At 40.9% G+C, this 24,829-nt stretch overlaps 1 protein-coding gene across 1 annotated transcript; it reads right to left on the bottom strand.

The window, feature by feature from the left end:
* Nucleotides 1–1,547: 1,547 nt before the first annotated feature.
* DNASE1L3 (deoxyribonuclease 1L3) lies at nt 1,548–23,500 on the bottom strand. The gene is made up of 8 exons (XM_070933626.1): nt 23,369–23,500; nt 20,064–20,152; nt 19,038–19,121; nt 17,891–18,003; nt 15,679–15,791; nt 15,421–15,578; nt 2,521–2,617; nt 1,548–1,650 (listed from the first exon to the last, which is right to left on the bottom strand). The coding sequence occupies exons 1-8, from the start codon at nt 23,498–23,500 to the stop codon at nt 1,552–1,554; spliced, it is 885 nt and encodes a 294-aa protein (XP_070789727.1). The 3' UTR covers nt 1,548–1,551.
* Nucleotides 23,501–24,829: the final 1,329 nt, after the last annotated feature.

Genomic DNA, 24,829 nt, shown 5'->3' with positions numbered 1-24,829 from the left:
CACCTGAAAACTGAATTACACATTCTCACAAACGTATTAATTTCTAATGGATTCCAAAGAAACACTATCACCAACCTAATCCAAAGTGAGACACCCCCCAAGAACCAAGACACAGAACAGGACAACGACATCGCCCTCCTCCCTTACATCAAAGGCACCACAGATAAAATCAGCAAAATTCTCCACAAACACAATATCAAGACAGCCTTCTGCACTGACCAAAAAATAGCCAACATTTTAAGAAACCCCAAAGACAAGATCCAGCTAGAAAACCAAGGAGTCTATGAAATACCATGCGAAATCTGCCCAGCCACATACATTGGACAAACTAATAGGAGAATAAATGCACGCATTGCAGAACACAAGAATGCAGTCAGAAAAGAAGAAAAAAACTTCCTCTCTTTTCCACCACCTTAAAGCTATAGGACATGAAATTGATTTTGAAGGAACCAAATTAATCTCCAAAACTGAACACCTCAACAAGAGAATAATTATGGAAGCCATTGAAATAGAAAAACGCCCCCATAACATGAATAAACGTGATGATACCTCCTGCCTACCAGACATCTGGAAACTAGCCCTTGTCAACAAACGAGTCCCAGCACCCACAGACAGAAAAATCTACACCCCAGAAGCCAAACACACACACCCCGAGACCTCCAACCAAATCACATTCCAGCCAGCCACAAAGATGAAGCCCTGCCACCTGGTGGAGAAAAACCGTCCATACACCCAAAGCCAAGCCAATAGACAAAGACTGGGACTCCCAACCATTCAGAACGAAGAGGTGGGGCCATCCCAGCAAAGCAGACTACCAGCACCAGATTTGAAATAGTAACGGCAGTTGCTGCAAAAGACCCCTTGCATAAGCCTGATGATGGCAGATGAGATTCTGTCGAAATGTTGCCAAAGTGCTCTCAATCTTACACGGGAGAAGACCCGAATATACCAAGACTTGCATACCTGTACCCGTGAAAATCTACGAAAACAAACATATATATGTATGTATGTATGTATGTATGTATGTAAAAAAAGAAGCAGACATACTGCAAACTCCAGAACTTAAGATTTTAAAATTTTAAAAGAATTAAAATTTTATTTTACTAAGCTTTTGTCAGCCATCTGCTGACATTGTCAGAGTATTAAACTACAATTACAGAGATCTCTGCCTTATATACACATACACATACACATACACACACACACACCACACACACAAACAGATCTGTTCTGGTTATTTAAATTTCTATGTTTATAAGGTCAGATATGGAACAATTCTGAACAAACTCTTTTACCAAATAATCCATTGGACAGAGACGTAGACATTCAAATTAACCTAGATTGTTTATTTTATGAAAAAGCAGCATTTAATTAATCTTGAATGTTTTGAATATTAAAGATATGGGCTTTGCATTTTTTGGTTAAATATATCATAGTGTAGCAAGATTTCCATAGCAAAAATGACCAAAAAAATCAGCTCTTTTCTTGTGAATATACATTTTTATGTTTGCGTGTTTTAAGTTTGACTAGAACAACATTGAACGGGATTTATTATACAAGAGTTCTACAATATCTGGCTGTTCTTCCTGAGGAACGTCTGGTTGTTCTCAGCTGGAATTCTACTGGGAAGTGATCGCTCACTGCTAAGGCCTGTGAAGAAATATATATTTTAAGTTAAGAGACTATGTTCAGCCATCTTTGCATTAATACATATCACAACTATTATGTATAAAATTAATATTATGATTAGTAGCTGATATTCATTGTTGTTTACAACAAACATGAAGCAAAACTACTTCCTTTCCCAAATTATATTAACCCAGACCATGGACTTCGCTATACATTTTAAGAACTTAAATGGAAATAGAGGTACCCGTCTATTGCACAGACCATACTTCTGAAGGTATAGAAGCAAAGAACAGGATGGTTGTTAAAACAAACTCAGTGGTTATTATGCCTTTTTGGGGGGTAGGTGGGGAGGGTGTCTTCAAATGGTCACTAAGCAACCATTCATAAATCAAGGATTATATAGTAGCCTTAATTTTTCTGAAGACAAATTGGTGATATTTAGAGAAGCAGACACTGAAAAACAACAATTAGTGTAAAATCTCATAGGCCAAGATTTGCATATAAATCACCAACCCCACCAACACAAACACTTGCTAAGGTCAACCGTGAATTGTAGCAATTACATTTCCAACATACTGAGAGGTCAGCTGGGGAAGGCTGCTTTAGAAATGGGAATTCTTGCTTGCTTCCTCTCTCTCACTGCATCTTTGTCCATAAGAATCTGATTAGCATCAATGGAGGACTAGTGGGAAATCTGATGCCCATTGCTTTATTTTCCCTTCTTGGTCTACCTTGGTCTCAGTTCTTCCCTTCTTCTTTCCCGATTGATCCCACTTCCATTCCTCTTTCCCTTTTGATGCCACAGAGCTGTGACCATAAGCCTTGGCTGGTCCCCAAGATACAAAACCTCAGAAAAGTTTCCCTGGAGCATCACCCTATCCTTCAACCAACCTGTTCTTCAGTCATGGAGAAGGCACTCTGAAAATCAAAGATATTGGCTGAGCCCAGCGTGGTGCTATTTATAAGCGTCTTCCCATGGAGCACAATCCTATAGAATAAGAGAAAGTGAAAACAAGACTGTGGCATGAGTAACTACCTAAGCACTCATAGAAGAAATACATTGCAGGAAAGGTTGCATATGCTGGAATGGATGGATACTCAAAAGCACCAGTGGCCTGCAGCCAGCGCTCTGACCCACTGCTGCGCTGCAGTATCATAAGCAGCTGAGGAGAATCTCTCATCTTCTGGCTTTTCGGAGCTGTTTTGTCCCTTGTGTCCTTTGCACATAACACAGCAAGAAGGGAAGCATACAATAAGATTATAGGCAGGTGTTGTTTTTTTTAAAAGGCATGTTGAATTTAATGTATGTTGCTCCAATGGAACTGGTCTGGGTAATAGGGCTGCAATAGTTTACATGTGCCATTATATAGGATAGACAGTCTCCTGCCTTTTTTTTTTTTTTTACTAGTTTTCATTCAATTGAATAAAATATAATTTATTTTTTATAAATTGTCCAGGATAGTTCTGGAAAAATTCTTAGCTGTGGTAGTTTTGTACTAATATCATGTGATGGCCTGGATATACAACCTTTTCTAAAACAGTTTACACCCTCCCTGATTTCCCATACTTTTATTATATACAAAGAGAAAATATCAGGGTACAGCTGATATGAAAATTATGTAAAGTTCATGATTTTAGGCAGAGTTACAAAGATGCAAGACCTTTGTGGAGTCTACCTGCACAAGTTTTCATCTGCTTCATACGTAGGTTATGAACAGGGCCGGATTTAGATGAAAAGAGGCCCTAGGCTATTCCACTTATGAGGCCCTTTCACCAGTGGTGGGATTCAATTTTTTTAACAACAGGTTCTGTGGGCGTGGCTTAGTTGGGGTGTGGCTTGGCAATCATGTGACTGAATGGGCGTGGCTAGCTGGTCACGTGACTGTGTAGGCGTGGGTAGCTCGTCATGTGACCGGGTGGGCGTGGCTATGTGCATAGACTTTTTTCAGAGGGCTGAAAAAAGTCATTTCTGACTGGGCCTCGCACTTTTGACCGGTCCTCACACTTATGACCATCCTCACATTTATGACCGTGCAGCTTTCTTAACAACCATGTCACTCATTTCACAACTGCTTCTGTTCACCATGGTGACAAGATAGGGCAAAAACGTAAAATGTGAGGACAGTCATAAGTTCGAGGACTGGTCAAAAGTGCGAGGACCAGTCAAAAATAACTTTTTCAGCCCTCTGAGTAGTCCATGTGCACAAAAGGACTACCCAGAGGGCTGAAAAAAGTGATTTCTGACAGGTCCTCGCACTTTTGACCGGTCTTCGCACTTATGACTGGTCATCATTTATGCCCATTGTAGCATTCTTAACAACCGTGTCACTCATTTCACAACTGCTTCTCTTCACCATGGTGACAAGATAGGGCAAAAACGTAAAATGTGAGGACAGTCGTAAGTTTGAGGACTGGTCAAAAGTGCGAGGACCAGTCAGAAATAACTTTTTCAGCCCTCTGAGTAGTCCATATGCATAAAAGGATACAGCAATAGAGAGGGATGAAGAAGGGAAGGGAAATTAGAGTAGGAGGGAGGGTAAGAGAGGGAGGAAGAGAGGAGGAGAAGGAGAAAGGAAGAGGAAGTAGGGAGGAGAAGAAGAGGGGGAGGAATAGAAAGTAAGAAGGAAAGAAAAGAGAGAAGGAGAAAGATTGCTGTACAATAAAAAAGATGAAAGGGAAGAAAGCCAACCCCAAACAAATATAAAGATATTAAGATAAAGAATGAATTGTTAAACTTTAAAGAATAAAAGAGAACAAATATGAATAAATAACAATAATTAGAAACACACATACAAACATACAATGTATTTTCTTTGAACAAAGTATTTGGCCGGTTCACAAATTTAAACAGTGTTTAGTCATTTCAATTAAATTTACAATTTCTATATTTCCTTTTTGCCATATTTATTCCTCATCTATTTTTGTAAAAAACCAGTATTACCCTTCATCCTCATCTCTAATCTTAATCAAATTCAATTTTTCCCTTCTATTCTATATTATACCCCTTCCCATTGTCATCTATTTTTATATCCATCCTCACGTTGGTTAATTATGTAATATTAGTTGTTTAATATAAATTCAACATTTTAATATAAATCAATTAGTTATATAACTACCTTTTTTGTATATTAATCAATATGAATATGAATATTCCAATTATTTCCATGCATCCAATTTCTTACAAATCCATTAATTATATTTACCAATAATAATAAACCAAATAATTTCCCCCATATATTCCTCCAAACCACAACTTAACCATTTCTGCTTTCAGAAATATACAATTAATAGTATCTCAATTATTACAATTCCCTAGTTAAATAGAGCTTTTTTTCTTTTGTGTTTTAAAATCCTGAACTCTCCTCTTTTTCCCTAAATTTCCCATTGTTTGCACCTACCTTTTTTTGGTGAGGAAAAAGAAAAGAATTCTGCCTGCCTAATTTTCCAACCTTGCAGCAACAGCAAAGCAGTTTCAGTTTCGTTTCTCAGCATAGCTAGGGGAAAAAAAATCAGCACCCTTTGCAAGGAAGCAGAAGAGGCCTGAGCAAAACAGCTGAGACAAATCAGCTGAGAGCCGGGAGGCCAATTAGCCTATGCAGAAGCTCCGTGGGCCAATAAAATTACAAAAAAAACACCGAACCCTTTGTTAAATTGCTGGCTTCCCCGTCCCTCGCCCACCACTATTTTTTTTTTATTGAAAAAGTTTTCAAATACAAATTTCCCCCCCCATTTTTCTCCCCCCCCTCCTCCCTAACCCCCCCTCACCACCCATCCCCCCCTGTGACTTCTTCACAACAAAAACCTAATTCATAACAGATTATATAATATTTTACCATCCCCTTATTCCCTCCTCTAAATACTGACCCTTACTTGCTAATAATATTATTAATATTATTACTTCCCCCTTTTACCATACATTTCAAAATGACATTCTACTATAACATTGTATAATAACTTCTAATTTAGCATAATATTATTATAACTCCCAATTTAGCAATAATCTGCCCTTTTTCTCCTCCCCCATACTTATATCTGTATATTAATACAACATTTCAAAACAACCTTCCACTTTAAAACTATATAATAAATCCTACTTTAACATTTGATCTTTTGTGTATATTAATATAATATTTCAAAGCAGCCTTCCCCATAAATCCTAATTTAACATTTATTCAACTCTATCCATTTCCTCCACTCCCCTAAATATATCACTTAAACATCCCTTTTCTTAAACTAAACAATCAGTAAACTAACCTATTTCCACCCACTTTCCTACAAAATTGCCATGCACAACAATTCTTAGTATCTTTAATCCACTGCCCGCCCTGCTAAAAAAAATATATATTCCATTATATAGAAAAAATCAATGACTTTAAATTTATAATCCATATAATATCTTCTTTGATGTCTTTCCACTGGATTGTTGAGTCCATCATCCATATTAGGGTAACATAGCATCCTGGTTGCAACAGTTTGTTCAAAATCCTCAGTCATCGTCTGCCCCCATCAGTAATGAATATCCTCATATATAAAAGAAGAAAACAACCACCCGAGTGACATTATAATTATATTCCATATAAATGTAGTTGTGGCTTTCATCAGGATTATTAATTCCCATCATCATAATGGGTAACAACCAGATCTTCTGCGTGCCCCAGCATAACTCTCTTGCCTTATAGCTCAAGATAAATATAATATATTTATCAATAAAAAAAAGAAATCCAGAATAGATAATTCCAATCCAACAATTTAAGGCTCTTTTCATGTCCCAAAATTATGGCATTGCAGAGGTCTGTCACTCTCCTCAGGATAATATTGACCAATACTTCGCCTCAACTATCTTTTCATATATTCATTCATTTTTTTAAAATAACTGGCTTCACTGTTGCTTAATTTAGAAATTTTTATTTTTGTGAGACCTATTTCTTTTTTTCTTTTCTTTTTGTGGGTTTGATCTCCATCCTGGTTTCCTATCTACAAGTTGTATATCAACTGATCGGTTTTCATTCTGCTTTATGACTTGATCTTGTTGGTTTTGTTTTTGTGTCTCATATTTCTTTTTTATCAATTGTGTATCAGCTAATTGGTTTCCATACTTGTCTGTGACTTGGTGAATCATCACGTTAGAGTCCGATGCCACTTCTCTCATATTTGTAGATAATCCAGCTGAGATGTCTAAAGAATCCAAAGGCAATTTGTCCACAGCAGCCTCTATAATTCGATGTTTTCCCTTTATTTCCAACTCCTTCTGCTTATCCTTTATTGTGCCTAAAGATGTTAAGTTCATTTTCAAAATTTTTTGATAAAATTCTTCCGCTTTTTCAACAGTATTTAGTTGGTATCTTTCTCCTTGATATCTCAATATTATACCAACTGGAGCATCCCACCTGAATAGAATATTTCTTTTTTTAAGCTCAGTCACCAGAAAACCAAATTTCTTCCTTTCCGATAACATCTTGGGCGGGAGCTCTTTGTAAATCCAAATCTTTCTTCCAAACAATTGCAAAGTAGAGTTGAAGGAATTTTGCACAATATTATTTCTTATTTCTTTATCTGTAAAGTAAATCACCACATCTCTAGGCAATTGCCTTTGCTTTGCAATCCAGGAGTTTATTCTATAAACTCTATCGATCCTACAAAATACCTCCTCAGGTTGAACCTTTAAAATCCCAGCCAGAACTTCAGAAGATATTTTCCTTAAATCATCTCTGTTATTTTCCTGCAATCCTCTCAGTCTAATCGCATATTCAGTAAAATTATATTGCATCATTAAAACTTCTCTTTCAATCCGTTGTTGTATGTTTTCTGCATTACAAGTCTTTTGATCAGCCTCCATTTTAGGTTTTTCTTCTGGGCTATTGTCTTGAGTGTTTGTCAAATCATTTTCAATTTTTTGTATTCTATTATCCAAATTCTCCTCAATTTCTTCCACTTTAGACTCTAATAAGTTAGTATTTGCATCCAACTTGATCATAAATTCTGTAAAACCATTAGCCATTTTTATAATCTTTCGATCCAAAGTATCAAACTTTAATTGCACTAATTCTTTAATTTCCTGCTTAAATTTTTCAAAGTTCTGATTCACAATCTCATCCCTTCTTACAATCTCCTCCAAAAGAAATTCAATTATATTAAAATCAGTTTTCTGAGACTGGAGATTTAGAACTTGTTCACGTAATTTATTAATGGGGGAATCCCCCCCCCCACTGTTTGTTTGTCCGGCTTTGCAAGCTTTAATGCCATATTTCCACACAGACAAACTATTTTAAAAAAAGAAAAGAGAGGCAAAGAAGAAAAAAAACTTCTTTCCAACCAAGATCAATATCAGATCTCCAGGAAGAAGAAAACACAAAAGTAGAGCTTTATCTTCAATTGTAGCCAGAAGTATTTATTCCGCTACTTTGTATCTTAATAGAAAACGGAAGGACTCTCCCTTTCAGCCCCTTCTCAAGCCTCGGCAGTCGCCATTTTTAAAAATTCTTTTTTCCTTTTCCTTTTCCTTCTTCAGTAACTGTTATAAAATAAATGAAATACTTGCGATTCAGGGTCACAGATCCAGCTCATATCCTTTTTAATTGTTCTGTTAATTTTGTAGGCTTGTTCTTGTCGCCTAGCTCTGCATAAGCAGAGGTCTCCCAAAGCCCGGAGCAGCGGCGAGGGAAATAGGGAGCTTCATCTGCTTCGTCCCCAAAAGTAAAAAAAAAACTTTTGGGGCTACACAGAGAGCTTTACCTGCCCCCACCGGCCCTCTCTCCATTTCCACATGGAAACGGAGTTTTTTCGAGCCGCCTTTCAGTTATAAAGGCGGCTCTTTACAGGCAATGGGGCTGGCGATCCCGATGGATCGTCTGGTGGCAGCAAGAAGCAAACCGGAAGTCCTCGCCCACCACTATTGATTGGCAATAAATAGTGGTGCGGAGGGGCAGGGCAAGGCAGCAATTTAACAAAGGGTTCGGCTGCACCACTGGCTCTAGGGCGGCCCTTTGAAGCCCCGCGGCAAGAATTTGAAGTTTTTTTTTCCTCTAGCCATCGGAGGCAGCAATAGATGGGGAGTGGGCGGGGTAAGCGAACGGCCAGCGATCCAGCAGAGCAGAGAGTGAGGGTGAGTGAAGGCGTGGAAGCTGCTTTCTCCATCCTGCTCTCTTGCGTCCGGAGCCGGTGGGGAACCACGTGGCAGCCCACGTGGATCCCAGGCAGCGGAACTCAGGCTAGGGAAGGGGTGGGCAATTGTGGCTCTTTTACAACCTGTGGCCTTCAACTCCCAGAATTCCTGAGACAGCCAAGCTGCCTCAGGAATTCTGGAAGTTGAAGTCCACAGGTTGTAAAAGAGCCACAATTGCCTACCCCTGGCTACGGTAGGCTGGCGCCACGCGGTGGGAAGCGAGGGGTGGGCGAGCCAGCAATTTAACAAAGGGTTCGGCCGAACCCCCAGAATCCCACCACTGTGTAGGCCCCTCTTGATCCTGAGGCCCTAGGCTGAAGCCTAGTTAGCCTATAGGAAAATCCGGCCCTGGTTATGAATCATAAGTAGATTATAAATAGATTATGAAGATGAGTAGATTTGTCCATCTTTTTTATTACATCTTTACCGTATTTTTCGGAGTATAAGATGCACCTTTCCCCCCCAAAAAAGACAGTGAAAATCTGGGTGCATCTTATACTCCGAATGTAGCCCCACCCAGCCTCTCAAACGGAGGTTTCAGAGGCTGAAAAAAGCCTCTGAAAGGGAGCTTCAGAAAAAAGCCTCTGAAACGGAGGTTTCAGAGGCAGAAAAAAAAGCCTCTGAAACTGAGGTTTCAGAGGCTGAAAAAGCAAGGCACATAGCTCACAATCAACGAACCTGTTGCTAAAATTCACTTCTGGGAACAGCTAATAGGGGGTATTCCGGGAGGCTGGTCCACCCGCCAATCAGCTTTTTTCTTATTTTCCTCCCCAAAAACTAAGGTGTGTCTTATACTCCGGTGCATCTTATAAAGAATTGTTCTGACCAGTTCTGGAGACCCGGTAGTGGAAATTTTGAGTAGTTCAGAGAACTGGTAAATACCACCTCTGATTGGCCCCAACACCATCTATTCTCTGCCTCCTGAGTCCCATCTGATCGGGAGGAAATGGGGAGTTTGCAGTAACCTTCCCCTACCATGCCCATAAGCCATGCCCACCAAGCATGCCATGCCCACCAAGCCACACCCACAGAACCAGTAGTAAAAAAATTTGAAACCCACCACTGATCTTATAGTCTGAAAAATACGGTAATTATTAGCTTCCCAGAGTTAAAAACAGGAATCTGGTAGAGGGGATTCTCTCCAGATCTATTACCTAAGAGCATGTTTGACCAGAGATAAAGGTAAGCGGCCTTAATTATTAAGAAGTTGGAATGCTTCCTGTTCGGCTGTTTTACTTTATTTCATTCCTATCCAACTTTTAATGTTGAGAATTCCTAGACAACTGGCAAAGTCCACAAAACTGGAGGAGCACAAGAACAAACATAGCTCTTCTCTTCAAAACAAGGAAGGAGGACCTGGGAAATTGTTGTTGTTGTTAGTTGTGAAGTCATGTCTGACCCATCGTGACCCCATGGACAAAGTTCCTCCAGGCCTTCCTGTCCTCTACCGGAGTCCATTTAAGCTCACACCTACTGCTTCAGTGACTCCATCCAGCCACCTCGTTCTCTGCCATCCCCTTCTTCTTTTGCCCTCAATCTTTCCCAGCATTAGGCTCTTCTCCAGTGACTCCTTCTTTCTCATTAGGTGGCCAAAGTATTTGAGTTTTATCTTCAGGCTCTTTAGAAACCCTGGCCTTCTAAAGAGCAGTCAGGGTTTTTACCTGGGAAATTATAGAACAGTTAACTTGAGCCTTGAGTAAGAATGCAACAGTTCAGTGACTAGCACTTTAAGAATAAGAAGAATAAGAAGAATTTTATTTCTATACCACCCTTCTCCCGAAGGACTCAGGGCGGTGTACAGCCTATTAAAAACACAAGACAACATCAGTTAAAATAGTTTAAAATTATTAAATGAATTCGGCTCAATTTAAAACCCCAGAAATTTAAAACCCAATTTAAAATTGTTATGTTGATAGACCAGCCTGGTGGAACAACAGGGTCTTGAGTGCACAACGAAACACCCGGAAGTCGGAGATCTTACGTATTTCCGGGGGCAGTTCATTCCACAGGGCTGGGGCTCCCACAGAGAAGGCCTTCCCCCTGGGTGTTGCCAGGTGACATAACTTGGCCGATGGCACCCTAAGGAGACCCTCTCTGTGGGAGCGAACTGGCCGGTGGGAGGCTATTGGTGGCAGAAGTTGGTCTCGAAGGTACCCGGGTCCTGTGCCATGGAGCGCTTTAAAGGTGGTGACCAACACCTTGAATCGCACCCGGAAGACCACTGGGAGCCAGTGCAGCTCGTGCAGGAGGGGTGTCACGTGGGCACAACGAGTTGCGCCCATAACCACCCGCGCGGCCGCATTCTGGACCAGCTGAAGCCTCCGAGTGCTCTTCAAGGGGAGCCCCATGTAGAGAGCATTACAATAGTCCAGCCGGGAGGTGACAAGGGTGTGAGTGACCGTGCGCAGGGCGTCCCGGTCCAGAAAGGGCTGCAACTGGCGAATCAGGCGAACCTGATAAAAGGCCCCCCTGGCCACGGCTGTCATATGCTCTTCTAAAGACAGCCGTGCGTCCAGGAGAACACCCAGATTGCGAGCCCTCTCCATGGGGGGCAAGGATTCACCCCCAATAGTCAGCGATGGCACAGCCACTCAGTCTTGGAGGGGTTGAGTCTGAGTCTGTTCCTCCCCATCCAGACCTGCACGGCCTCCAGGCAGCGAGACATCACATCAAGGGCATCGTTGGGGTGGTCTGGGGTGGAGATGTACAGCTGAGTATCATCAGCGTTTAGATGAGAAAGAGAAGATTCAGAAAGATCTTGATGAGCTTGAACAAAAGACTGAAATAAACAAGATTAAATTTGACAGAAAAAATATTATGTCCTATATCTGAGGGAAAACAAACTTGAAAAACACAAAGCACGGAAGTGACCTGGCTTGGCAGTAGTACATGTGAAAAGTAGTACATGTGTTTTAGTATCTCAAGTTGACCTATGTGAGTCAACAGTGTGATGCGGTTACTAAAAAAGCAAATGTTATTTTGGGATATATTAATAGAAGCATTATTCTACCACTCTATTCTACCTTGATTGTACTCTACTTTGAATGCTGGGACAAGCAGGTGTAATCAGACATCAGCAAAGTGGAACAAGTTCAGAGGAAGGCTATCAAGAAGGTGAGGGAACTGGAAACCAAGTTCTTTGAAAATGGTTATGGAAACTGGGTATGTTTATACAACAGAAGAGTAAACTAAAGAGGGCTAGAATAAGAGCTGTCAAACAGCAGAACAGGTTGCTTCATGAAGTGATAGTTTCTCCTTCATTAGAGAACTTTAGAAAGAGGCTGGAGAGAATTTGTCTCAAATGATACCTTGATAATTGGCTGCGAACTGTTTCACATAACAGTTGCTATGATGTAGAGATAGGAAGTAAAAGAGAGTTATTTAGGGTTGATTTAGGGTTGAGGCCTGGGAGAAGCAGAAGAATTGGCTGGTGAATCATGTTGGACTAGGCAACTTGGAACTGCTATCTGTTCTAGACAGTTCCAAGACTTTGGAAATATTTGTGGGTGAGCTATCAAAAGTTCACTGAAGACAGATGGAAATCCCCTCTGCTTGCAACCAGATGGAAATACCCTTTCGTCGTTTGCACCATTTGCTCCACCTGCCCATTACTTACGGGGTGAAATGGCGCAACAAAGGTGTGATGTATTTCTCAATTTACTAGGAATACCTCGAATGCTGTTGCCGTAAATTGCGACCCATTGTCCGATACCAACAAGTCCAACAACCCATGTGTTGCAAACATTTTGTTTAATACTCTAACAACAGCGTTCGTCATGGTTGACTTCATTATGGCCACCTCCAGCCATTTGGAATACGCATCAACAATTAGGAAGGACAACCCCTTTATCGGCCCTGCAAAATTGAGGTGTATTCTAGACCAGGGGCTTTTCGGTGTTTCCCAGTCCTGTGGTGGTGCTGCAGGAAGTGCCGTTCTTGATTCCTGACATGCTTGACACAATGCCACCCACTCCACAATATCTCTATCTATATTTGGCCATCACAGATAACTACAAGCCAACACCTTCATCCTTACAATTCCGGGGTAGCCTTCATGTAGAGTCTCTAATAATGATTTCCTTAGCCTTGAGAGTATCACTACCCAATTTCTCCACAATAGACAACACTTCTGCACTGAAAGTTCGTATTGCCTTGCTTGGAATGGCTTAAACTCTGCACTCCCTGTCTCTTCCATACCCAGTTTAACACTCGCATGATTGTTCGACTGGGTTGTCACTTCCACGGCTGTAACAAGAATGGATGGCATGGTCTCAATTAGCAGTACCGATGCTGCTCCAGCCGGATCCTCCACTAGATTAGGTAGCGGACATCGATTTAGGCCATCAGCATGGCCCAGTTCTATGCCGGGTCCATGTATAACTATATGCTGCTAAAAACTCTGTACAACGCATCATTCTTGGGGACAGGACCTGCGGTGTTTGCCGGTCCCCTGCAATTAGTCCCAACAGCGGCTTATGATCTGTCACTAAATCAAATCTCCTTCCATAAACATATTCGTGAAATCTCTTAATTCCAGCCACTGCAGCCAGCGCCTCTTTATCAAGTTGGCTGTAGTTCCTCTCGGCAGATGATAGTGTCCTGGAAAAGAATGCTAATGGAGCCTCACGATTGTCTGGAAGGTGATGACTCAAAACTCCCCTGATTCCAAACGGGGATGCATCACATGTTAGGACTAACAGCAGACATTCATTAAACTGAACTAAGATGCTCTCTGAGGAAATTTATTTTTTCACCCCCACAAATGCAGCTGTTTCTCTGGGTCATATACACGGCACCTTTTTCGCCAACAGTCGATGTAGTGGTTCAGTGACAGATGCCTTTTGTCACAAAAACACACTATAGAAATTAAGGAGCCCTAAAAAGGCCTGGAGTTCCATCTTATTCTTTGGTGTTGGCGCAACCTGTATTGCTTGTACTTTCTCCTTGATGGGGTGCAGTCCAGATGCATCGACCAGGTATCCCAGGAACTTGACTTGATTTACTGCTACTTTACACTTTTCTTCCTTTACCTTTAGTCCAGCCTCTTGAAATCTTTGTAGCACTAGTCGTAGTTGTTCAAATAATTCAGTTTTATTGGTAGTGGAGATGAGCACATCATCGAAATAAGGCACAACCCCAGGGATGCCATATAACAAATGATGGGCCACACTTCCCCCCACCATTATGAATTGAAGTCTGCCCAGTTGGGGGGGCAGGCAATGTGGCATAGCAAACTTGTGCTAGGTGACCCTTCTTCCCACACCGTCTACAAATGGTGTTTTTATGGTGACAATAGCTCTCGGATGGTTTCTGCTGCATCCTATACACGAGGAGGACAACTTCCAATCCTCTGTCAATCTGCAATCCTTGCTGGCTGCCCTCAACCGATGGACATCATCATGAATATCTCCTTCATCTTCAGCATCCTCCTGTAATTTCACCTCTCCCTGATGGACGGTTTCTCCCCTTCTAGCTGCCAGGTAGCTGCTACCCACCAAGCCACACCTACAGAACTGGTAGTAAAAATTTTTGAAGCCCACCACTGCAGCAATCCTACCTTCATCACCAATGGAATGTTGTGGATAGGAACACAGATGAGGAGCCAGACTTCCAGCAGCAATGTTTATTTTAGATAAGGACTCAGTAAAACCAACATGTAATTTCTGGCTGACAGCCCCTTTCAAAGGAAAACTGTCAACCTTTAACCAATAACTTTAAAATATGTCCTGCACCTGCGTGGCAGAAGGAAAAGCCACTGCTCATGCCTGCACGGACATAACACCAGGTACAAAGTTTTCTTTCTGAAAATCAAAGAAAAGTTCTTCCAGCCAAAGCTGGCAGCTTTAGTTCCATTTTGCTGTATCACATGGCACAATATGAATTAACTTGCTAAGAAGCTGATTGGTGTCCAACCTTCTCACCCTAGCTTTCTGTCATTAGACCAAGAAGCATTGGAATGGTCCCACCATTTAGACCTCTGAGCCAACCTCCTCTCAGCTAGACATACTTATGCCACGAGAGAACCCATGCTACTGATTGGGAAAGGTTGAATGATGGCCAGCCCGCCAGCTGGCCTCCATATATCTTGGTCTGGTTCAATTGGTGGGAGAGGCTACCATAACTGAGTATGATCCTGGTGGAACCTTCTCACAAAGGATGGAAATTTATCCGCCAAAGCAGCCCAAGTAGGGAAGAGGGGCCATATTAAGTGGTTGGGACAATGATGTGAAGAACATGGATTAAAAAGCAGAGATTTCCAAATTTTCTTGAATGTGCGCATATGTGTATATTAACACTTTTCTTTGTTGCATGAAGACTTTTTAGGGTGCATATAGTTTTAGTACTCCTTGCTTCAAAATGATGGATTGCCATGTCATCTACTTTTGATAGTCAAAGGAGAATGGGAGGCCAAAACTGGGGGTTTTGCAATCTGGGACTATAGATTGTCTATTCCTGCCTTATATATAAGTTTGCTAGCTTGATTCTCACTATTTTTGTGTTTTGTATCTGTGATGAGTCAGCTAGAGCTTTGCCAACCTCACAAGACAGGTTCTTTTCATACTGCAAATAATAGGTAGTATTAGTAGATGAACCGAATGGAATAAGAATGAGTCAGCCTGAAACATTACCTGTCATAGGGGCAGTGTGTTGTTGATTTCACAGTTGTGTCGTTTTTATCATCAATTATCCAAACAAAGTCAGTGTGATTTCGTAATCGGATATTTTTCCACTGCTTCTTTGCCACATAGCCACAGCCAGCATTGAAGTCTCCCATAAATACGAAATTCTTTTAAAAATGAGAGACATATATTCAGATAGAGATGCTAAATACATAATGCACACATGAGAGAAGATTGGCCCACTCTGTTGAGCTGACCTTGACTAACCTTGGTCTTCCAGCGCAACATGACATCCAGAAACACATCATAGAGTTCATCAATTTCTTTCACAGCCATTTCAGGCGTTGTGTGTATTGGGATGATCACAAATTCCTTGACCGCTTAACAAACAATTTTTTAAAGAGAAGAACAATGATGGATTATTGCCATTTTTAAACTCATAGACTGAAGAATCAGACATTTAATTTTCATGGACTTGAACCTAGAGATAATTTCCAAAAAACAAAATAAACTTTTTGTGCCCCTACCAATTTCTTTCTTTCTTTCTGATTTTCTGTCTTTAGTGTCTCATCCAGTGGTGGGTTGTTACCGGTTCGCCCCGGATCGGGTGAACTGGTAGCAGCGGTGGTGGGAGGCTCCTCCCACTTGCCCAGATGTCTCTGCGCATGGGCAGAAGGGTCAGTAGCGAATGGAATTGAAACCCACTACTGGTCCGATCCCTTCTACACTGAAGAATTACTTTTAAACTGGCACTGGTGGGAGACGTAGGGTTGTAAAAGGGGAAAGAAAGCAGACAAGCCTGTTGTGACTAGAATTTCATTCAGCTGTTCTGCAAGGGGAATTAATGATATCTCACCACCTGAGGCAGGAGAAGGCTCCAGCACTCCTCCTACCACACCACTTTCCTTGATGCAATAGCACCAGTTCATGCAGCTGGGCATCTTAGAAATGGAAACAGAAACAACCCCAGTTAAAAGTTGTCTATGTAGACCCAAAGGTGCTTTTTCAGGAGGCAACTGGACTTTCTTGTTTTTTCTTTTCTTTTTCCTTTAGGACTTGGATGACTGAGAATCTCTACAGACTTTTTGTCTATGTAGAGAAACAGCTAGAGAGTGGTCAGCTAGAGTAGCAAGCTGTTCTGAAAAATCTCCATTCCCTCCCCACCCAACACACGATGCTTTCCAGCTCTGTGTGCAGGGCAACAAAAGAAGACCCAGCCAATCAGCTGGGACTCGGGAGGCAGCCAATAGATGGGGGCGGGGCCAGTCAGAGGTGGTAATTGCTGGTTCTCCGAACTACTCAAAATTTCCGCTACTGGTTCTCCAGAACCAGTCAGAACCGGCTGAATACCACCTCTGCTTTGGTGCAACGAAATGGCTGAATTACTTGAGAACAATGAAAAGGGCTTCACTTCAATTTGCCATTCTCCTGATCTGCTTTTCAAAGCTGCTGCTTGAATTTACCTAATAGTAGCTCTATTATTATTTTGGATATACTGTAGTATGGATAGTCCACAACTTATGACTAGTCATGTACCGACAGATCTCCCCAAAGCTACTTATGATCTGCTTTCTAAGTTCTTTTTGGGTGTTCAACAACCAACCCACATATACAGCTGTATGGAATGCCTCATGGTCACATGTCCATGATTTACCACAATTTTGTTGGAAACTGACATTTACTTCTGGTTTCTGGCAAAAAATGGTCCATAGCAAGAATTGGTTTTGCTTAATGACTTTCCATGCTCACTTAACAACTGCTACAAGAAAGGTCATAAAATTGGATCTGATCGTGTGATGACCCACTTTAGGATTGTCACAACTTTCAACCATAATTGCCAGGCACAATTGCAGTCATAAGTCAATAACAGTGCAAGGATATACAGTATGTGCCTTAAGTGTATGGACCAATTGAGATGCTTTTGTAAAGGCAGAAAAAAATAGCTTGATCTTTCTTTTGGCACCTTAAAGCCCTTTTTAAAAACATGTGATTATATCAATTGTGCTTGCTGGGATAATGGTGACCATATCAGATCCACCAGACTGGTCCAAATACCATGTTAAAGCAGTGCTGCATTGAATCTTCCCTCTCCACATATACCCATTGGTTTCTGTCTACCACCTCAAGATCACTCTACTGAAATGAGATAGCTTCTGCAATTTGGACACATTTTTCAGAGTTGAGGGTCAAGCGTGAGTATTTGCCTCCTGGAGGACCCCATCCCTATTCTTAAACACCTCATTAAAACTAGGTTGGGGGGAGGGATGGCCCTCTTTGGGGTTTGGGATAGGACCTGTTTATTTGGGTGGGAATGTTGGTGGTTTGCCAAACAGATATTGGTTAGAAGAGCTCTGGTGTCGAATCCTTAGATTTAGAGGGCAGGGATATTTCTGGTTATTCCAGATCTCAGGCTTCTCCAAGGATCCCATTTCTTCTGACTTTCAACCTTCGAACAGGAAGTACATTAACTGTATCTAACCTGTTCTTGGAGAGTTGAACCAAATAACAAAAGGTTCTCTGGAAAAGGCATCTTCATCACCTGGCTGCAGATCAGGATACTGATAGATTTGCTTCACACAGACACTTTCCGATCTGCAGTATAAATTAACATATCAGTAGAAGGTTACTGTCCCAAGTGCAGACATGTTAATGTTGATGATTCTAAGGCTGCCTTTCTAATTTAACATGGCGAAGATATCTTACAAAATAAAAAATTAGGTAACAAAAAAAAATCTTTGTATGGTTAATTTACAATCCTAAAATAATTGAATTCAATGGGACTTAACATCTAATTAAATTAAGTTAGCAAAAATATTTGGTATAATTAGATCTAATACCTGAGGAGCTGATGCACATGGGCACTTGAGCCTAGGCTAAACTGGGCTGGATAGTTTGTGATTTAGCTTTCATAGAACCCATTCACAATGTTACTTGTTCATTATTAACTGACTTGTTATATTTGGGTTGTGAAAACCCAGAAGACTACCAAAAGAGTTTTTCCTCTTGTCATCTAATGAATATCTAGGTTTTCACATGCTGGTATGAACTTTCAACCTTCTTTTCAAGAAGTTTATAGTTAATAGTCATTATAGTGACTAAGTACAGTAGCTTTTTATGCCTTCCTTATTTTAGCAACACAGATGTGTTAGATTCTGCTACCTATAATGATGCTTCTTTTTTTGTTTCCCTGACAGCCTAGTGCATTAATAGAAAATTTCCTTTAGTTTTCCTCCCATATTTTTATTTGACCTATACTGTTTTAAAAACTTTTTTTATAAAAGTTTTTTTTTATTTTTTTAAAACAAACACATAATACATCAATCCTTCCTTGTGTCTTCACATCTGTTTTAACAACTTGTGTTTATTATTGCATTTTATTTTTGTACATTTGTATATTTGTAGATAGATGATAGATGGCGATAGATAGATAGGCAGGGCAGGCAGGTAGGCAGGTAGGTAGCTAGAGATAGGACATAGAGAGATGGATGATAGATAGATATGGATAGATAGTTATAGAGATAGATAGATGGATAGATAGATAGAGACCATTTCTGTAGCTGTAGATCTCTAATTTTTTCCTCACAGTTTCTGAATAATATCATCTATACTGAATGAAATCAACATACCTGTAGAAAAAAGCATATTGCTCCTTGTAATTCCTTCTTCCTAACCTGTTACTGACCACAAAACTGTATGGTCCTTCTGACTGTCTGGGAAGAAAAATGAATCTGATTTTTAATCTGTTTCTCAGATCCAGGTAGGCATATCAGCACTGCCCCCAACAGTTTTAGGGAGAGCAAGAAGGCACATTGTCAGGTCCTTCCTTTTAGCCCACCACAAATATAATCTCTGCCTGTGTTCTTCTCTCCCTGTCCAAAATAGCCTTTTTTTTGGCTTGTTCCAGTGTAAGCATGGCAGTAGTTCACTTTCTTTTAGGCAACCCCCTTTTGCCAGATACTTTCTTAGCTCCTGTGCATAGGCAGGAATGCCCTCCTCCCACCTGTTCTTCAAGAAGATCTGTAGCTTTTGCTATAGGTCATTCTACTTAACGATATGTAAATGTATTTTTATGTGCATTTTTACAGTGTTGGTGTCCAACTGTATTGTACTCCTTTACTCAGATCGCTGTATGTGGGCTGGATTTATGTCCATTTAGAACAATTTAAAGGCCTCCTTTGGAGGGAGGTATAAAGAAATGCACAACACGTCACAATAACGGTTCCTTTCTTGTGGTTACTATAAGTTCCAATCTTACTCTTTGCACATTTATTGTATTAGTTTATAGTGTTAATCATATTAAATATTTACAATTATAGTTATAAATATTAATACAGTTTTAGTTATAAACATTATAACAAATATTATAAATATACAGCAGTTAAAGTACAATATAGTTTCAAAATGTGCATGGTACATTTCATTCTGATCATCTTCATCAGTATTGGTTTTGTGACTCATACACAAATCACCCGCCCACCTATATATCAAACATATATTGCCTCTCTTTTTCTCTTCTCTCCTCCAATAATGATGAGAGCAATAAGGAAATATTTACTCTAATTAGTGGCTCCATTCCGAATATTTTATCCAAGGTCACCCAAATCTGCATCCAACCCTGCCAGTTTTAATAAAACTTCATTTCTGTATCTTACCCATTTAATTTCTCTAATAGAAAGGGACATATTCTGTTCCTATTGTCCTTTATTTCCATTAGTAGCATAATATCACAGCGAGATATAATCTGAGGAGCAAACAAAAATGGTCTGTAAAGGCTCTGTGCTTGGCATGTTATACTACGAGAACTGTTGATTAGAGCTCTAATTTAATTAGGATCCTAACAGTTACATTGCAGGAATAATGACATTGGGAAAAATAATACTGTCAACTTGACCATGCCTTTTTTTGTGGAGAAATGTTGAAGGTATTTTTGCAGTTCATTTAGTTATATTTATTCATAATTTTCATTTCTAAGCTTCCCATTCACCAATGAACATTCTCTATGACGCTCATTCCTTTGAGAATATGTCCCCTTCATTGAAGAGGTGGCACGCGGAGCCATATCAGTGGGCACGGAAGCATTGCCCTAGCTCAGCTGCAGCGCACATGCACTCGCCAGCCAGCTGATTTTTGGGCCTTCTGGTCCCACAGGAAGTTCATTCATTCATTCATTCATTCATTCATTCATTCATTCATTCATTCATTTATTTATTTATTTATTTATTTATTTATTTATTTATTTATTTATTGAATTTGTATACCACCCTACTCCCAAAGGACTCAGGGCGGTGAACAGCCATAGAATAAAACATATAAATACAAAATTTAAAATAGATTAAAACGAATTAAATAATTTGGCTGAACAAATTTAAAACCCCAATAATTTAAAACCAGATTTAAAATTTAAAAGTTGGGAAACAGGCTGTTTCTGGCCTCCGGAAGGCCTCCAGGGGGGGTGGGGAAGGCCCGTTTTTTGCTCTCCCCAGGCTCCAGAGGCTTTCTAGGAGCCTGGGGAGGGTGAAAATGGCCTTTCCCACCCCCCCCCGGAGGCCGGAAGTCGCCCGTTTGCCGACTTCCAGTCCCACTGACCCCCCCCCCTGCGCTCCCCCCTGCTTTTGGCACATGATGGCAAAAAGGTTAGCCATCACTGGGTTATGTGGTGGTGATGGTTACAGATGACACATTGGGAACATATTGGTTCAAATTTGTAACGCTTTCCAGGTCCTATACAACCTGTTATTCAGAGTTTTTCCTAATGATGTTCCTTGATAGTAGTTGCCTTTTTGTGCTTCTTAGAGGAAGTAACAACTCCCAACTGACTCTTTGCCAGGCCTTAAGAAGCATTGCCATGGGGCAGTGCTTGGGGCACCTACGCTGATAACCACTCAGCAGTCTTTCCTGCTCAGGAATTACAAACTAGGAGAAAATCCACTGTGATCACTAATCCCAGATTCAGAGCAGTATTAGGAAGGCCTGTTAGTTAATATTAGAACATATACTTTGAGAAAATCTTAGTAGGTATGAAGAATTAACCTTGCTTGAAATTCTGCTGCTAATCAAGATAGAGCAGGGTGTCAAACTCGCATTGTCACAGCATCGTCATGTGACATATCGGGACCTCCCCCCCCTTGGCTAAACTGGGCGTGGGCATGGCCAATGCATGGGCAGCGCATCTGGCCCATGGGCCATGAGTTTGACAGCCCTGGGATAGAGTATACAATAACTAGCACTGAGCTTGCTATATAGCGTAAATTATAAGTACATAATTGTATATCCTGGACCAAGCTAGTGCCATATTTAACCACTGCGTGGGCTTTTGATATAAAAATGTGGTATAGATGTATACCACAGCTTGGGAGTGATGACAGGTGCTGGGACACTGAGGAATTCACAGGGAAGACAGGTTGGTAAATTAGATTCTCACACATTTGTAATTAATAGTCTGTGTTGTACTAATAAATACTGAATGCTCAGTGTATAGAAATTTTATAAACCCACCCCCTGGCATGGGAATGCCATGATGGACCAGTAGTGGGTTGCCCCCCCCCCCCGGTTCAGACGGTTCTATAAAACCGGTAGTAAAACCGGAGGGAGGCTCCGCCCGACCCCGACATCATCAGAACGCTTTTGCGCATGCGCAGAAGAGCATGCGCGCGGCCCCATTGCGAACCGGTAGTAAAGGTAAGTAGAACCCACCCCTGTGATGGACCATTGCATACATACCTGGTATCCATTCCAGGAAGCACTGCATGTTTACTCCTGTAAGTATTAAACTTTAATAAGGCTTATTAGCTTTTGGTTTCTCTTTCTTGGAAATCTCTCATAATTAGTGTCCTGAGGGCATTTGCCTTGACATTTGGGTTAACAATCATATAATTGCATATGTTTTAATGCTTTGTGGTTTTTTTTTTGACTTGATTATTTATTTGCTGTTGTTTTATACCACCAGAGGCAACCTTGTTTGAGTGGGGCAGCCTTACAATTATTAAACAAATTACAACAGTCTATGTTAGGGGTGTCCAAACTTGGCCCCTTAAAGAGTGGTGGACTTCAACTCCCAGAATTCCCCAGTCAGCATGCGCTATAAATATGAGCAAGTTGCTGGCTGGGGAATTCTGAGAGTTGAAGTCCATCCCTCTTCAAGGGGCCATGTTTGGACACCCCTGGTTCTACACCTCTAAATTGAAACACATACACATGGACAGGAGCACAGCTCTGTTAATGACTAAAGAGCCATAGGGGTATTCTAAATCTGCCTAAATCCAAATATTGACATACTGTTTGCTGAATAGCCAAATAAATTCATTCTGTTAAATGAACATTTTGGACCACCCTTTAAAACATCACAGCAATGAGCCTGTATCAAGAGAATCGTACATACAATAGCATATTTTATCAATATTAGAGATTTGAAATTATTTATTTATTAGATTAAAAAAATCATGGAAAGAAGCTGCATTTTACTTTTGCAGAGAAATATAAAATGATTCCAAACAGAAGTCATTGCAATGTGAGAATAAAATACTATTTTTGTTAACCTGCTCCTATCCAAACCTTTGAATGTATTCAACTCCTTCTCACTTTTGCCCCCAATGGCATCTTTTGACTTGTCACTATCATTTCTTCTTAATGAGCTCAAAAATATTTTACAGTGGCAATTAAACTAATTAAAAGGGGCAATATACAAGGACACCTTGGTAAAGAATGTTTTTTCCCCCTAAGAAATCAAATATTTTCATAATCTTACATAGTTATTAACAACAGCATTTGCAATTAAAGTCTTACTATCCATGTAGTTTTGATCTGGTGATGACTTTCTGGGGTAAGTTTGTTGCTAAAATCACAGATTTATTAACGCTCAAATAGACATTAATCTGAAACTCATCTATGTTAATATATAATCATTCAGTTGAAAGCCCCACTATTTAATTTAACTTAACCCCAAGAGTGAATTACATACCTCTACAATAACCTCTATGATTCCTGGGTTTTTTCTCTTAGCTTCTCCAAATGATCTCACATTGAAAGAGCAGATTCTTAGGCTCTGAACAACCTGGCCAAAAAAGAGCAAGAAAAGAAAAAAACGGACCATCTTTTAAACTTTGCCAAAAGAGAATGCAGTATGATGAACTCCTTTCTCATTAGCATTCACACTGCCCCAAAAAGTAGAATTTATAACTATGCTCCTTTGTGACCACTATGCAAATTAGTGGACACAAAATCTCCCAGCTCCATTCACTTCTGTTTTCAGTTTAAGGTTAACCTCAGTTGAGGAACTTAACTTTCTGCCCTGCGAGGATTGCTTGAAATGGAAGTTACCCTCACATGACTTGGACTATAGGTGACAATGACAGTCATCGCCTTTTCAGTCTCATATCAGGACAAAATGGTTCTGATTTTTAGAAGAAAGGGAGCCCAAGAAGGGCTCTTTTAGATCTTCATGCTTTTGGTTGCAACTTTCTACATGGGGTTGCAGCTGCCATCTTGACTGGCTTGACCTCCATGGACTGCACTAAATGGGACGATGCGCATCCTGCATCTGGGCATTGCTGGAAAGCGAGCCTGCTGCTAATGAAATCCCAAGGCCTCCTCACTTCTTCACTGGAGGTTTTTGTAGAAGAGTTTGGACAACCATTTGGCTTAAATTTAATAGGGTCTCCTGTTTGAGCAGGGGGCTGGACTAGATCAGCGGTCACCAATCGGTGGTCCGTGAGAAAATTTTGGTGGTCCCCAGAAAAAGTATTTGCATTTTTTATATTGCACTAAATCAGAGGTCCTCAAATTACGGACCCTGGGCCGGATACGTGCAATGAACATTTGTGTTGCTGCAGAGAGTCTCCCCCTTTGGGGTCTTTTTGTGTGGGTCGGAGGGGGGCAGAAATTCCGACTTGGGGTCTGCTTCAGCCTCCTGGTGTGGGGCTTTGGAAGAAGGCTGGAGGGAAGTGCTGCTGGTGGCAAGGAGCCAGAGGGCCTTGTTCCAGTGGGATTGCATCATGGCCTGGAACTGGATGACCATTTCAGCCTGCTGAGCCTCCAGGCGCCGGTACCTGGCCTTGCACTCCTGCAGGTCTTCCCTCTGCTTGGAAAACTTATTCTCGTAGTCCTCAGTGAGGTGCTTCTGCTGAGTATCCTTCTCGTCCAGATCCAATTTGAACTGAGCCAGCTGTTTTGCCAACTCTTTCTCATGGTGGCTGCTTAGCTCCAGCAACTGCTTCCTGTTGGGGCCCTAAAGAGCCTGGGTGGGCAGACGAGGAGTAGCGAGTAGAGGCTGGCAAGATGCCCCTCGACGTGAGTGACATTGAGTTGGCCATGCCCACCCAGTCACATGACCACCTTGCCACGCCCACCCAGCAGGTCATTAGGCAGATCATATTAGTGGTCCGTGGGATTTAAAATTATGAATTTAGTGGTCCCTGAGGTC

The sequence above is a fragment of the Pituophis catenifer genome, unplaced genomic scaffold (assembly GCF_029215685.1).
Source record: "Pituophis catenifer annectens isolate HBS135680 unplaced genomic scaffold, rPitCat1.0.hap2 SCAF_2, whole genome shotgun sequence".
NCBI classification, from domain to species: Eukaryota; Metazoa; Chordata; class Lepidosauria; order Squamata; family Colubridae; genus Pituophis; species Pituophis catenifer.
Note: the sequence above shows the minus strand (reverse complement) of the source record. Positions and strands in the feature narration are given on the sequence as shown.